The 17423-nt window shown below is 37.7% G+C and overlaps 1 protein-coding gene across 1 annotated transcript; it reads right to left on the bottom strand.

Annotated features, from left to right (window-relative positions):
• Positions 1 to 983: 983 nt before the first annotated feature.
• moxd1l (monooxygenase, DBH-like 1, like) lies at positions 984 to 16259 on the bottom strand (the record flags this gene model as incomplete). The annotated part of the gene is made up of 24 exons (XM_079474550.1): positions 984 to 998; positions 1817 to 1925; positions 2016 to 2146; positions 2269 to 2328; positions 2416 to 2512; positions 3233 to 3324; positions 3449 to 3790; positions 3877 to 4032; positions 5152 to 5235; positions 5931 to 6083; positions 7565 to 7711; positions 9736 to 10155; positions 12300 to 12408; positions 12498 to 12628; positions 13199 to 13258; positions 13401 to 13497; positions 13592 to 13683; positions 13817 to 13983; positions 14069 to 14171; positions 14326 to 14481; positions 14560 to 14643; positions 14938 to 15090; positions 15497 to 15643; positions 15987 to 16259. 24 exons carry the CDS (start codon positions 16257 to 16259, stop codon positions 984 to 986), a joined length of 3378 nt encoding a protein of 1125 aa, XP_079330676.1.
• Positions 16260 to 17423: the final 1164 nt, after the last annotated feature.

Below are 17423 nucleotides of genomic sequence, written 5' to 3'. Positions count from 1 at the left end.
TCGGAGTAGAGCCGCTGCTCCTCCTCATCGAGAGGGGTCAGCTGAGTTCGCTTGGGCATCTGTTCCGGATGCCTACTGGACACCTTCCCCGGAAGGTGCTCCGGGCCCGTCCGACCGGGAGGAGACCCCGGGGAAGACCTAGGACACGCTGGTGGGACTATGTCTCCCGGCTGGCCTGGGAACGCCTCGGTGTCCCCCCGGAAGAGCTGGAGGAAGTGTCTAGGGTGAGGGATGTCTGGGCATCTCTGCTTAGACTGCTGCCCCCGCGACCCGGATAAGCGGTAGAAAATGAATGAATGAATGAATGAATGAATGTTCCATTTTGTAACAACATGAGGGGTGGAAACACAATCATTGAGAAAAAGAAGACGAATATCTCTATTTAAAACATTTCCTGCCTACATGTGCGTCAGCCGGGTCTGGGAAAGGTATCTCCCAACTTGTCAAAAAACTATTATGACCCTTAAGTTGCAGTTTAACCTGCGACCTACACGTGAGGTGTATACTTCGTTGCTAGAGATAACCCACGATTCTTTGCGGTGGCCAACGTCGGCAGCAGCTGCACAGTCCATCAAAAATGTGGTGCTTAAATGTTAACAGTTTACAATTTGTGTCACGTTTTTTAATCTTAGCAGACATGTGTAATAATTAGGTTTATAAGCGTTTGAAAGTAACCAACTTTTTACCTTTTAATGTAGAAATAATTTGAATAGATTTGACAGGTGTGCTATTGCAACGTGTTGATATAGCAACGTGGTACTTCCTGTTTCCTTTCCTGGCTGTATGCCCTACGAAGGCAGTCTCTAAGTTGAGGATCCTCTGTAGACCGCATACTTTAGAGGCCGTACGAAACGAGACACGGCTAATATATTCTTGTTTAATATGTAATATCAATTTAACTATACATCTATCTGAGTGTCTGACTATCTATTTTCTGTCCGCTGCACATGTACTTAAATTATTTAAATATTTTAAGTGGTTGGTCACAGTACAACTTCCTACAAAATGGAGAGCGCCATAATCAGAACTAACATTTAATCGCAAGTGAGAAAATCACAGTCAAAATAACAATAAGCCATCAAACACTATTCTGTATGTTTCAATGTCATTCTAAATCATAATGTACTGCATCACTTTTATGTATTACATTTTTTTATATTAAGCAATGTAGATATTTTGTCATATTTTACCATATTTTGTTTAAATTTTTCATTGGTAACTTGTCATTTTAAATAAAGAATGGGTTTTTAAGGAAGTGCTTCATTATTAAATAAAAATTTCATGATAATTCACTCACTAACATGTCATGCAGTTGCATTTTTTCGTTTTCTTGAAAAAATGACTAAACATTTCGATAAACAACACCCTTATTCATCAGCTTGTGTCGTGTAGAGCCTTATGAAGCGATGAAAATGAAACTTGAAGTCCATTGTATGGATAAGAACCCTGGAAAGCTTTCCTCATAGGCCTCAATTTGTTTTCGAGTGTATTATCGTGAAATGTTTATTTGATGGTGAACTACTCTTTTAAAGTTTAGTAGGCCCATAGTACGGCCAAAGAAACAAGCAACAATATCCAAGCAAGACGTTCAGAGTCACATCCGTGACTCGTGCAGGGTGCCGATGGAACCACTTTGAGATCAGGAATCTTCCCAATGTTACGTGAGAAGTTTTTCTGAAAAGACATGTGAACGAGGCCATTAGACAACTTCAATGTAGTTAGTTATTATATAAAACATAGTCGATGCTGATAGTGAACGAAACTGTTGTGTCTGGCAGAAACTATGGTGAATTTCTGCTGGGGTGTGGACACCTACATGCGAGTCAGAAACAATGACAAACTGGTCGATTCTTTTTAGCGTTTGTTGGTATTGATTGATAGACGTGTCATTCCAAGTCTTTGTAGACATCATAAAGAGCCAGTTACTACAAAAGAATAAAAACCTGAGTAATTACACGGGCAAATTCCAGAAACGCAAAATACATAAATCAGAATGGTCTGAATAACATGTTTACTTCAGATCTGGTTTTCCCATTTCAGTACTTAAAGCAGTTAAATTAGGGAAGCTCATACAACCGGTCAGACTCATGGCAGGATAATAGAAAAGAAAAGCCAAGCACATCTCATCGGTAGTTGAGAGACCACCCTGCAGAAAACATTTACATTTACGCATTTCAGTATATACAGTATATAGTAGTTTCATGCGCTACCAATTTTACTCTGAATCTTATTCTATAGAATAAAGGAATAATTTGTGAAAGTACAAACCCATGTGAGTTTTGTGCGAGAGGCAGTGTTATAGGTGCATTCCACCAGCAATTTGTCACCCTGTTGGAGAAAAATATAGAAATATGCCTGAAATCTTTGTTATCGGAGCAGATTAGAAGTTGTTAAATTGCGCATTTATATACGTACCAGCTTCACTGTCTTAGTTTTACCCAAATTTGTCACTCCCTGATATTCAAAATTATAGTTTTCATCCACAGCTAGCAGATCGATTTGTTTTCCGCCTCTGAAAAACATTTTAAAAAATCGTGTCAAGAATTTCATGCCAAAATGTTAATAAATTTTTTGTAGATTTGTAATAGAATACACTTGAACTCATAAGCCTGTGGCATACTTAGTTTTTTTACGTGTACGCAAGCGTACGCGTACAACCGAACGCACAGCCTTGCAAAGTATACTGCTTTTGACTCATACGCGTACACACAGGTTTTGACGCCTTCACGTACTTTGTATGCGAGGTAACCAATGCAGCTGTGCGCGTACAGTATGCGCGTACTATTCTGATTTGCATCACACGTACTGTAAGCTGTCCCTCGCGAACGCGTAAAAAGGGAACTATACTCTGGGCTTTATGATAGTTTCATGGTGCTTTTTAATCTCAACAACTCCCATTTGAAGACACAGTTCACCCACACCATTTGCTCACCCTCGAGTTATTCCATATCTTTTTTTTTATGGATTTCTGAAAATTAATAAACTTGATGGTGATTAAATGAAGACAGAATTTTCATTTTTGGGTGAACTGTTCCTATAGAAAGAATAATTACCTGTCTCTCTATTTGTGTTTCGTGGGAATAAGACTTTCTTACAGTTAGGATCAATATGAGGGTGAATAAATGATGATAGAAATGACATATTCTTGTCATTTGTTCCTTTTAAGGTATTTGTCATTGATTAGTTTACATTAACATCATTGCTGAACTGTCCACCACATTGAGAAATTTACCTGAAATGGCCGACTCGCACCTTCCGTCCAGCCAAGTGTGTGTGTAACATTACAGAGAACACCTGAAGATCTTGTGGAGTCTGAGACAGAACCTGCAGAACGCAAAAATATGTACGTAAAATGTACAGTTTATGTAAATGCATAGTCACTTATAGCCTATATGTAAATGTGTATTATGTATTTGTCTTTTGTGTATATAGAAAGCCTGACATGTACCTGTGGAATAAAAGCAGTGTCACACAAGCCATATGTTAAAAAGTCCTTCGCCTTAGGTGGGATGGCGTACCCGGGGGCCAGAACAAGCCCCGTCCCCAAAATCGCTGCATCATGCTGACGGAGTTCAGATGTATAATAGAATCGTAGACCTGAGTTGTCAACTCGACCTGTGTAGCGAAAACGAAAAAGTATTATCTTGCTCAAACAACTCGGTGATATTTCACTTTTTAAAACACTACCTTGGGTTTTATTTGGGTTGTTGTAATGCACTTCTAGCCTGTAGAGAACGTCGGCAACATTCCCTCCAATCGGAAGACCCGCCACTGTAGGGAACTCAAAAGCCTGTTACCAAACATAGCACGTTTAATTTAATCACAGAGCCCACGTAAGTGAAATACAATGCTTGAATCCTGTAAACGGATACTGACCCCTCCGCCAACTCCCCACACCGCCACGACTTCCATACATTCATCATTATTCACCCCTGTGTAACATTGTGATTCATAGATTTCTGTCACACCCGGCGGGCAGCGATACAGCAGCAGGTGATGCACAAGTTCCAAGTTTTGGATCAACGGCTCAATCTGGAGATGGTGAGAGACGAAGATGAATGTGTGACAGATGATGGACAGATCAGTTCAGGAGAAGGGGGAGGCGAGGCTGCAGACCTGTTTGTACTTATTTGTCCATGAGGGGGACGCTTTACATTATGAACCACCAGATCAGACCTAATAACAGGTAACTTCATCATCCATCGCGGTTTTTGTTGGTAAGCAATCGTTTAACATGTAGAGTTTTTAAACATGTCGGTTAAATACATGTATTAACAGAAATGTATGTGTAATTTATACTCAAAGACAATAAAATGAATACTTATTGACCACTTCTCGGGCAGGTCGATGTTCCGTCTGGATCAACGTTAGCTAACCACGTGTATACTTACTCGATATCTCATTCAATTTCATAATTATTTTATTTTTAATTTTATTTCGTTGGCTGTCTCTAGACTATGTGAGATGGCCTTTTCTGATAAGATATTCTTCTCACTACAGTAAGCTTATACGTATGTAAACCATTTCAATTTTGCTACACATGTACTCAGTGGTGGAGCTGGGGGTAGCCGTGGCCACCATGGACATAAGCATGGCCACCCCACTCATGTTAGCATTTTAAAATGACAAAAATAATTGATCAGATATTGGTCTAGGTAGGAGAACATGATCATGTCTATGTGAATTCCGACTGTGCAACTCTTGTCGCGTGACCTTACCCGGAAATCACTGATAGGCATCGCCAGATTTTCCATAGTTTCCAGCATTCATAAACAATGGGGAGAGATACAGGAGTGGAGCCAAACCTCGCCTCATTGCCTATTAAAAATCATTTTGATACTGAAATGATACTAATGCCCTGTCATTGACATTAGGTATGTAAGGATGCTATAAAGGAGAAAGGGTCAAGCATGGCATCCTGCCATTGTTTCCAATAACAAATAGTCTACAACTTTAAACTTTCTTTTATAAGTGAGCGGGAGCACTAAATTGCAGTTGCAATTGCAAATCAATTGTCTCCTGTAAGCTTTGTATGAAAACCATTTGTAGATATCTACAAATATTTTTTTGACAGTTTGATTCGGTTTCGCGTGTTTTATTTTGTCGTTCACCTATTGGACAAATAAGGAACAACAGAGTTCAGAGACTCACCCGATAAATGTGATGCTTCTGATTGAAAGCTGGAGTTCTCATGATCTTGCAGTGATAGTAGGTTTGGTTGGTTGGCACCGTGACCTGGAAAGATTGTAAGATTGTTGACAGCGCACAGATTCTTGCTTTTTAAGTATTATAAGTATCACTTAGTCACAGAAGTACTTCTGAAGAGAGACGTCACTCCAAATATTTTTCTGCATGACTTTGTCTAGAATAGTGTTGTTTGCATTTTTGTTGCAATAGATCAACCTGCCTACTTACAGCTGTGAGATTTTTTCTTTCATTCTGTGAACTGGTGAACAGGGGACAAGAATCCAAATGAGAATATTGAATATTTGCACTTCTTTTAAAAAGATTGATACCGAACAAACTGGTCAAACTAACAAAACAGACGCAATGCTTGCAGATCTTTAATACTGCAAAGAAAACAAGTCCATATTCACGTCTTTTGGTATCGCTTAAAATTCGATGAAACAAGCCAGATTTGATGTGCATCTTTGCATTCTCTCAGTCGGTCACATTGCTGTTGAGTGATTTTGAGTCATTTCTGACGTTTTTTTTTTATGGAAATTCAACAGACACTGGACTGGAATTGCCATTATACATCTGATTAAGACAAAACTAAAGTTGTCTCTAAAAAATTTTTTCACGGCTATATTTCATCCCGATAGTGTTTTAGGGAAAAGTACAAATTTAAACATGTCATGCCTTCTGTAACACGTGATACAGCATTAAAATGATTAACTTAATAACGAAAAAAGAATGAAATCTCTTACATTGACCATGATCATGTCGAAATACTTGCTGTCTGGAGGAGTTAACCGAGGCATGTACCTCAACAGGTTAACTTCCTTCGTGCCTCTTTGGGTACTGTGATACGAGATGTCATCGGTCCGTCCGTACGCATAGATGAGCTTGATGGGCAACGTCTAATTTAAAACATAAAAGATCTTTAACCCTTTTTATTTCTAGACTTTCAAAAAAGAAAAACTCTTCGATAACACACGCAAGGGTTTCTGATGTCATTCGTGCGTTTGATCTGAACAGTTTAAGGAAGGCTTAAGAGCCCAGGGCCCTGTGTTTGTGTGTCAATGTATTGATTTCAGCACTGCAGTGAATGGTTCTTGAAAGAGGACACACACAAGTCTAAATTGTTGGTTTCATCCTGCAACACACCGTGTTCTGCATACCGTTTAAATCTGACACACAATGAAAGAGGAGGGTCTGACTGATCTATTGTCAAATACTGCTTTACACCTTCATCATAGATATCCAGTTCACACACATGTCAGGTGTGATTTTACGGGAAAAGTGAGAGTAATACGTACGTTTCGCTTATCTTTAGAATACGGTACAAACGGTTTCGTGACAAGCTTTGGTTTTATTGTAAATTTGTTATTAATTGCCCAAAAATGCACTTTTAAATGTGGTTTGAACATATCTTTGTGTCAAGAGTGTGTGAACAGAACCACCCTACAATGATGAAAAAACACTCCCAAATAAACCTCAACTGTCGTCTTTCTCCTGATGTCACATTAGTTGAGCCCTGTCCATGACTGCTGATGGCCTGCTGTCTCCGCCCTCGTCGAGTTATACACCGTGCACCATTGTTTTCACGCTGGACTACTTACAGTTTGCTCAAAGAATGTTTTGTAAACAAACAAGGTGTTTTGTTGTTGTTACTCCCTACATCTGAGCCTCTGAAGACACTGGGAATTAGTTTTATTTGTCAACGGAATGTGCAGAAGACAGGTGAAGTCACTTTACACCGGGATGCTTCACAAACGAATGCTGGATTCATAATGGCTCATGTTTTCAGTTTTTAAACATACGCGTTTGTCCCATCTATTGTCACTTATAAAACAATGTGCACGCTGTAAAAACATAACGCATTTGTGCATTCATTCATTGAGAGCATGCTTTCCGTTTTTATAGATGTGATGAATTTATCGTTTACTTCCACTTAATAGAGAAATGTACATTCACTCAAAAAACAGCGTGCTTAGTTCTCAATCAAATAACATGTTTGTCTTACTTATGCAAAACAATGTGTTTGGTTTTCAAAATGAGACTGTGTTTCCCCTTGTCTTAGTGACCGTTCTCTTCAGTTTTGTTGTTACTGGAAACACCGGCTCACACAGCCGGAGCTTTGTGCTGGAAGGGAGGCGGAAACCAGCAGCTCATTTCAATAAAGGAGACACAACGAAACAGCCTGTTTTCCCTCACAGGCAAAAATGGACATGTAGGGCACAGTACCATGAAAGATCTTAGGTGCGTTTTGAGTTGAAACTTCACAGACACATTCTGTGGAGACTCTTACATTTTGTGAAAGAGCTACATTTGGGGCCTTTAAAATAGTAATTTGATACTTAAAACATATAACACATGATAACATAATGATCAGACTCACAGTGATGGGTAAATCATATTCATCACAGGACTTCGTGGACCTCTGAAACTTCATAAGTGTTTGTCCATCAGACTCGGTTAGAGAGAGGAGTTTGTAGTCTTGTTGCTTGTCAATCACAGGCATGGAATTCCCCAAAGCATGTTGATCCTTAACGTGATATATCAAGCATGTTTAATGCACGAAACATGTTCTCAGACTTTGACATGTGCTATTTAGAAAAGCAGAGAATATTTTCGGGTGAATTATCCCAAAAATACCATCACACAATTGTGAAAATCTATATGTGACTCTGGACCACAAAACCAGTCTTTAGTAGCATGGACATTTTTGTGGCAATAATGAGGACAGGCTGACCACCAGTTACAAGGTATTAAAGTAAATAAATGCATGAATTACGTTCTCCAGACCACAGAAAGATAATACAGATTTGAGTTTAGCAATATTTTACACCTGGAAAAAGCAGTTTTACTACCATATGAATTTGCTTATCAAACTTTAACTCTGTTTCAAAAATGAAACCTAAATTCCAAACATGGTTATTCGATTTTGAGGCCAACTGACCTAGATTCATTGCTATCTTATTGTTTGCCCACTAGGACTAAATGTAGTCATTTCCGTCTTTTTCTCATTTAACTGGAGAAAGTCATTGTTCATCCAGGTTTTAACCTTAGACCGTCAAAAAGAGAGCTAAATGATGTATCATTCCCAAACTTTATAGGCAAATACGTCTTAGATGCCATGTTTCTTAAAAAATTATCCTAGAGGAAGCATGTACAATGAAAATAATACGGGTCCCAAAATGGAGCCCTGAGGGATCCTATATTTAATAGCCTTTGATGAGAAACAATTTCGAATTTTAACACAGAAGGTTCTATTTCGAAGATAAGAAGTATACCATCTTATGTTTTGCCAAAAAGAAAGTAAGTTGATTAAAAAAAATCTCATAATTTAGATAAAAATTGCTTTGATCTGTTGGCTCTAGGCTCTGCTTTTAAGGAGAAGTTGAACAACGGCACGCTTCAAACTCGAGCCATTAGTCAAATTACCATGGGGTATCATAGGGATGATAGGGAGAATGTTTTTCCCAATAGCATCTATAAGGTTAATAAACAACTTAGGAGGAAGTACACAATTATAAGAGGTAGTGGGTTAATGTTTGACAATATCCTTAATAAATGAGAGAGAGACTGGCGAAATAAACTATGAGACAGTGGAGTTGTTAGAAAAATACCATCAGATATAGAGGGTGGAATCAGTAGCCTTATATCCTACATTTTTTTAACTCATTCTTTTTTTAAACATTTCACAAATATCTGCTGATGGATCAAGACTAGTGCTGCAATCTGGTTTAATTAAAGTGTTTATGCTTTTAAATAATACCCGTGGACAGTGAATATTCTGTGACATTTTCTTCTCTCTTGATAGTTTAACTTCATTTTTGTATATCCCTAAAAATAATGTTTTTTTACGCAGAGTATTAAAATAGTTGGAGTCCGCAGGTAAAAGTTCAGGGAAAGGATTTATATCTCCGATATGCAGCCATGTTTCAGTGATACATAGAATGTCTAATTTCCGAGATATAAAAATGTCATTTAGAATCGCGGTCTTGTTTGCCGCAAATGTAGCATTTATGTGAAGTAAAGATCGTGTTCAATGAACATGTCCTAAACAACATTGTTTAATGATAGTTTGTTTATCTCCTACTGTAAGTTCATAAATCTTTATTTTGTGAATGGATACAGCAAAGTTGCCAACAAAAAGGCCGGAAACAGGCTTACAAACTTTGCCCGCGTCTATGTAAAGATTAGAATGTCAGTTTTGGGGTTCATCTTCTCTCCACATCGTCATTACAGTGGTGAGCTAATAGAGATGGTTAAAATAAACCTGTTTCTTCTTAGCAACGGCCTGCTACTTAGCCTCTGATTGACAACTTTAAAGGCAATTTTCTCAATATTTATGTCTTTTTGGTTTTAACACACCATACATCAATGGAAATCTTATTTATTCAGCTTTCGGATGATGTCCAAATCTCAATTTCTGAAAATTGACCCATGAACCTGGTTTTGTTGTCCAGGGTCACATATAGAAATATATCATTCAATTATGGTAATGAGGTTTATAAACAACAAGTGATTTACTGATAGTCAAAGATGAGTCTTTATATTTTCTACCGTAAAGTAATGTCCGCCCTGTTTAACTCCTCCGATGACAATATCAGCTCCGGTCATTCCTCCATTGGGGCTGAAGCCAAAACCGACCCAACCGCTGGTGTTGACGGTGAGCTGGAATATGATGGTGTCCTGGACCTCATCGAATCCCCACTTCAGTCGTACCTTGTTCTGGGGATCCAGGTTTTCAGAGAAGGGAAGAAGAGGATCATCTTGAGCCCAGCATGACTGGACTGAATTCAAGACCAGAAGCAGAACAACGGATGACGGACCCATATCACCCTCTAAAACAACAATCTTTCTCGTTCTGAGATGTTTAAGAAACAAGTCTGTAGTGCACTTCAGCGGGATTCTTCTTAAGCTCGGTCTAGCTCCCACCCTCTTAACCTCACATGATCCCACAGCTCTCAGGTTCCAGATCACCTGGACATTACAGTATTACTGTGACTCAACAACAAACAGAAAATGTTCACTTTAACGTGTATTAAAAAGGTTCGACAAAAACATATAAATGTCTAATGGATGTGATTTTGAACAATTGTATATTACACACAAATCGAATGTATGTTGATCAGGAGAGTCTGCCCACATTGTCCGATAAACACCATCAACTTTGTCCCATCATTTTATTTTCTGCAATATTGTTTGTATTTTACAGAGAAAATAATAAAAATATAGTTTATTTTGGGTCTCATTTGTTAACTTAGTTTTTTTTATCGGCAACAGTTTGTTCAAAGATGAATGAATATTAAACATTAACAAGTCTTTATATTTACAGGTAATAATACGATTAATGCTTAGCATTTATTCCTGTAAGGATTAAGGCTGGTTAATGTTTATGATCAATTATCTTTTAACAAACAGTTGCCAGTAAATGACATAAATGTGAAATAAGTTACTGGCAAACTGCTGCTCTCTTAACATTAGTCAGTGCACAATAAACTAAGGTCGAACAAACAATGAAGAACTTTGCTGGTATTAACTAACATCAACACACATTGTTCATTCATGTTATAGCAACAACAAGCTCAAACCTGCCCGTCTCCTATGGTTCTGTATTACAATGAATTAAACTTCTGTTAAAGTTTAAGGATGACAACATTGCCACTGATATATAAACAGTCAAACCACAACATATTCAGACACCAGATACCATTTTTGGTAAATGTGCATAAGTGAGGATAGCGAAACAAAAACTGTGACACCCCAAGAAAAATGAAGCATTGCTTGCCCTATATTGGTATTATCTTATCGTGTGCTTTAAGTTAACAGCTGACAAATGTTCAACCTTATCCATTACCGTTCTGTCAAAGTTATCTGTTATTATCAAGATGAATTTGTTCCGACACAGTTCTTGTCATATTTTATTACCATTCTCTAAAGCGAATAAACTGTGATGATATGAGAGATGTTGTACATTTTGGTTTGGTTCATTTTCAAACAGACTCAAAGAGTACATATCATGTTTGCAATCTACCGCAGTAAAGAAGGAGGACGACCATGTTACCGCCAGTTTTATTTATTTTAAACAGTTGATAGTAAAATGTAAGACATGAACTCTAGTACTTCAGCCAAAAATAAATCATTTGTATTATTGAAAGATGCATTTATCATCAAACCACTAGAACACTAGATATTGCATATAGGCTATACGGCTATAATTTCTTCATATTACCCCATTTTGTGCAACACTGTATGCTTATTGTACAAGAAAATCATATTATGTTTTGTTAAAGGGATAGTTTACCCAAAAAAGAATAAACCTGTCATCGTTTACTCACCCTCTTAAAACCTGTATGGCTTCCTTTCTTCCGCAGAACACAAAAGAAGATATTTTGAAGAATATTGGAAACTGGACCCCATTCACTTGCATTGGTTTTGTGTCCATACAATCGAAGTGAATGGAGGCCAGTGCTGTCCGGTTACCAACCTTTTTTGTGTTCTGCGGAAGAAAAAAAGTCATAAAGGTTTGAAATGACAAGTGGGTGAATAAAGCATTTTCGATGAACTATCACTTTAAGACAGTAAAGGGTTTGCGTTAAATATTTTTACAGACTGCAGGATTAAGTGAGGTTGAAGTTGCCAAAATATGTTGCTAATAAAAATGTCTCATGAAGAGATCCATTGCACCGCCAAGCAGAGAAACAGCAACATCCAAGCAAGACGTTCAGTGGGACAGCCGCTTACACAGGGTGCAGGAGGAGTGACTCTGAGATCAGGAATCGTGCCCATGTTGTATGACTGGTTCTGCTGGAGATGCATATGGAAAAGTTTGTCGGGTAATTATATCCAAAACACATCCTGCCCTTATCAAAACAAGTACAGTACGCCGACTTAAGACAAAAACAGTACAGAAATAAGTGAAATAAATAATAATAAATGAGAAATTGAAAATACATAGATACAAATACACATACACATAATGAAGCAATTTATTGAGTTTTTTAATAGATGTATTTAGTTAAAGAAATAGCAAAGAATCTAACAAATAATGTTAAAACAGCAATATCCAAAAGTTCCATTTAACATTAATAATAAATGCATATTGTCCTATTGTTGACACTTACGTTTGTATTAGAAACTATGAGTGTCTGATTGATCCTCTTCAGCATTTGTTGGTATTCATAGATAGACGTGTCGTTCCATGTCTTCGATAACATCATTTTGAACAAGTCACTGTGAAGTTATCAAATAAAAGTCACATTAGGCAAGAATGTCTTAAGGCACCTCTCAAGATAAAAAAAATAAATGTACAAATGAATTACAAATTATCTGTTGCCCCCATTTCAGCTTTTAAAGCGTTCGAATCGGGGATGCTCAGACAATTACTCATATTCATAGCGGGGTAGTAGTAAAGGAACGCCAAGCACATTTCGCTTGAAGTCGAGAGACCCCCCTGCAGACAAAGCAAGATTTTACACATCCGTATTGTTTACTTTACTAAGTAGTCTATAGAGCTCTTTTGGTCTTAATGTTTCATACAAAACAGCACGGTATAGTTAAAGTTATCGTTCTGGAAAAATTCTGTCATCCTTTACCCGTCCTCTTGTCATTTCAAACCTGTATGACTTTCATTTTTCCGCAGAACACAAAAGAAGATATTTTACTGAAAGTTGGAAACCGAACAGCGCCGCCAACCATTCACTTTTATTGTAAGAACACAAAGCCAATGCAGGTGAATTGATGCATGACACTATCTTCCTTAGTTTTCTGCAGAAGAAAGAAAGTCGTACAGGTTTAAAATGACAAAAGGTGAATAAATGACGACAGAATTTTTATTTTTGGGCGAACTATCACGTCTGTGTTTCATTCAGAGAGATTTTCTTGTTTTGTTTTATCACATCATATTCTGTATATATTTTGAAATGTGTATTTAAAAACAATAAGTTGCATCCTTGTCATAGTTGTAATATTATAAGTTTAATATAGATATGGTACAATATGAAGCTTGATCAAATGTACTCACCCATGTGAGTTCTGTGCGGTTTTCTGTATTATAGGTACACTGCACCAGTAATTTGTCACCCTGTTAGAGAAAGATAATGCTTTATTTGACCAAACAATAATAATTCTTTACAATACAAAAATAGTATACATTTTATTTGTACGCTTAAGATAATTGTATCATAAAAAGTTTTAGACACTTTATCAAATCATTTTGCACTTACCATCTTCACTGTCTTAGTTTTACCCAGGTTTATCGCCTCCTGGTATTCAAAATTGTAATGTTCATCCACTGCTAGAAGATCAATCTGTTTTCCATCTCTGAAGTGCATATGATATTATTAAATATATAACAAAAGCGTATTACACCTCACCATGTTGAAGGTTTAACCAACAGTCACGCTGAGAGGTTTACCTGAAATGGCCGACTCGCACCTTCCGTCCAGCCAAGTGTGTGTGTAACATTACAGAGAACACCTGAAGATCTTGTGGAGTCTGAGACAGAACCTGCAGAACAGATTTGTCCAACATTTTTAAATCATTTTTTTCATTTGCCATTTTAAATTGTTGGATTGACAACGGGATTTTCCAATCATCAGCTAACTCTGTTTTATGACGTTAGAAAACTGCACATAAATACCTGTGTAAAATGAGCAGTGTCACACAGGCCATACGTGAGGAAAGCCTTTGCCCGGGGTGGGATGGCGTATCCGGGGGCGACCGCCAGCCCCGTCATGAGTGCGGCTGCATCGTGCTGACGGAGTGCGGATGTGTAATAGAGCCGTAGACCTGAGTGATCAACTCGACCTGTATAGATAAAGTATTGGTTTATAACAATAGCAAGTAGACGAAATCCTCATCTATTTTCGCAGAAAAAACTAATCAAAAGTACCTGCGGTTTTATTTAGGTTGTTGTAATGCACTTCAAGCCTGTAGAGGACGTCACCATCATTCACTCCAATTGGAAGACCCGCCACTTCAGGAAGTTCAAAAGCCTTCAAAAAAACATACTTATATTTTCTGTTCAACAGGAGATTGCTGTGCAATTTTGCAGTTGTCTACTCCAAAATATCAAAGATCCTTAATAGTAGACAAACAAACCATGAAATAAAAATCTAAATGCTTCAAAGTTACAAAAGAGAGACTGACCCCTCCGCCAATTCCCCACGTCGCCACGACCTCCATGCATTTTTCATCACTCATTTCTGAGTAACATTGTGATTCATAGATTTCTGTCACACCCGGCGGGCAGCGATACAGCAGCAGGTGATGCACCAGATCCTCGTTTTGGATCAACGGCTCAATCTGGAGATGGTGAGAGACGATCAGAGATGAAGATGAACGTGTGACAGATGATGGACCGATCAGAGTTCAGAGACTCACCCGATAAATGTGATGCTTCTGATCGAGAGCTGGAGTTCTCATGATCTTGCAGTGATAGTAGGTTTGGACGGCAGGCACCGTCACCTGAAACAAGTGTAAATCTTGATTTATTACCGAATTAAAGGAACAGTTCACCCAACTATGAAAATGCTGTCCTTATTTACTCATCCTTAAGTTGTTCCAAATCTGTATACATTTCTTTATTCGTCAGAACAAACTCGACGGTGAGAAAATGATGACAGAAGTTTTTGGGCGGGTGAACTGTGCCTTTAAGTATAGAATATTTTGTTTACTGAATCGATGTTGTTTACTTTATTAAAGTTGATTTAATGGTGAAAATCATCTTTAACAGCTAACAGAAAAACAAATTGCTCTTACATTGACCATGGTCATGTCGAAATACTTGCTGTCTGCAGGGGTGACCTTAGGCATGTATCTCAACAGGTTCACTTCCTTGGTGCCCCTTCGACTACCGTGGTACGTGATGTCATCAGTCTGTCCGTACGCATAGATGAGCTTGATAGGATCAGTCTATGCAATGAAAGACGAAAAAAGATTAAACCTGTTTCCAAACATTTCATTCAGAAAGAATAAGGTAGGCCTACCTGTAAGGTTAGTAGGTAAATGTGTTTACTTTGAAAAAATGAATCTGAATCTTCCTACAGATCAGTTTAATGTGAACATTACATTGATGACTACAAATATTTACTCTAAGAAATTCTTAACAAACAGGATCAGCAGTTTTCACGAAAAAGGGAGTTCCTGGAGCCGGTGAGTCTCATTGTGTAGATTCCCTGTTAATACCTGTTTTTGTCCTGTAAACGCTTTTGTTCCAGACTCATTGTTTGAATATATGCCCAAAAAAGGTCAGTGTTTAACTACTTTCTTTGTTAACTCCTCAGAGACCAAAGCATATGGAATGACTGAACAGACTCACGGTGATGGGTAAATCATATTCATCACAGGACTTGATGGACCTTTGAAACTTCATGACTGTTTGTCCATCAGACTCGGTTAGAGAGAGGAGTTTGTAGTCTACTTGCTGGTCAACCACAGGCATGGAATTACCCAAAGCATGACGGTCCTTAACACGGAAAACACAAAGTAAAATCCATCGTGCAATTACGTGTTTTATACTACAAAATTGTGGTAACAAAATCTAGTTCCCAGTCCGGTAAACTGAGCTATTTATGGTTTGACTATGTCAATCATAAGTCAATGGGGGCCGGTGTTATTTGGTCGACAAAGTTCTTCAAAATATTAAGTTTTGTGTTCTACAGATGAAAAAAAAGAACAGTTCGGGGGATTTATAAAGAAATATTTACCCTAAGAAACATCAAATTATACAGTATATAAAAAAAAAATCAAATTGAAAAAAATTATGATGTTTTAAAACCACTGAACATGACAGTTGAAGAGTCTTTTACCGTAAAGTAATGTCCATCCTGTTCAACTCCTCCGATGACAACATCAGCTCCGGTCATTCCTCCATTGGGGCTGAAGCCAAAACCGACCCAACCGCTGGTGTTGACGGTGATCTGGAATATGATGGTGTCCTGGACCTCATCGAATCCCCACTTCAGTCGTACCTTGTTCTGGGGATCCAGGTTTTCAGAGAAGGGAAGAAGAGGATCATCTTGAGCCCAGCATGACTGGACTGAATTCAAGACCAGAAGCAGAACAACGGATAACAGACCCATATCACCCTCTAAACAGACAGACAGTCAATCTCTCTCTTTCTGGGATGTTTATGTGGGCAGTGTGTGCTTGAAACTGAAGTGGATAATAGTGCAAATTTCCGTATCAACCCCCCATACTGACTCACTGCTCATCTCAGGTTGCAGTTTGGTCATTAATGTATTGACAAAGGCGTTTGTGCTAAACTCTCATAAGTGGCACATAAGTCAAACAGAAATGTTTGAAGTTTATAAGTCCACAAAATTACACTTTTTTATTAAATAAATGTTTATTATAAAATGTTGATGACTTGTGACCACTGAATAGCATTCATATCCAGGGCAAAGATGAACTTATTCATTACAATAATGTCTTCAAACATTGATGATTTTTTACTTTTAAAAAAACTGTTTGATTTAGACACAGAAATATCAAGGACCATTATGTATTCACTAAAACATAAACAAAAGAGATGTCAAGAAAAAAAGAAAACCAAAGATTTTCTTTATGATGTAGGGTGTGTTCATGTTGCACTGCTGTGTAACTGTAGACGTACTTCTCATGCAATGCATGCATTCAGGATATTGCATATGAAACCTTTCTGGTTATTTTGTTGTGGAGTTTCTATCCAGCCCATATTCACTACAATGACCTTGCGATCCGACATTATTTTCCGGAGACAGGAAAAATGTTTTAAGTGCAATCAAATTCGCTTTAAAAGGCATTTTAACTTTCTATTTTAAATTTTGGTATTGTGGATTGTGATGTGGATTTAAAAAAAGAAATTGAAATTCTTAACCTTAAGTTATGATAAAACATTTTAAAAGTTTAATAGTGAGTTGCAATGACTTGTGAAGTTGATTTGATTGTATTTGATAACTTAAGATAGCATAATCTTTTACAGAGTATATGTTTTTCAATAAAACACAACGTTAGCAGAATCAAATGACACTTGGGATTACTAAACGCATTTTAGTCTTCTTGTGCGCAGATCAGAAATACCTTATTACCCAGCAGCAGCAATGCTTCAAAAGAGATTTGGTTTTCAAGTGGAGCCATGTGTGTTTTGTTCCTAGGTTCCTATTGAACATTTGTTTTTCTCTTGTCCAGTGATAAAAAAGATTCTGGCAAGATGTCATGAATTGGTTGGAAACAAAAATGAAGAGAATTACACAATTAAATTTAGA

The sequence above is a fragment of the Barbatula barbatula genome (genome assembly GCF_947034865.1).
Source record: "Barbatula barbatula genome assembly, chromosome: 15".
NCBI classification, from domain to species: domain Eukaryota; kingdom Metazoa; phylum Chordata; class Actinopteri; order Cypriniformes; family Nemacheilidae; genus Barbatula; species Barbatula barbatula.
The sequence above is the reverse complement of the archived record's forward strand: the minus strand, read 5'-3'. Positions and strand labels throughout refer to the sequence as shown.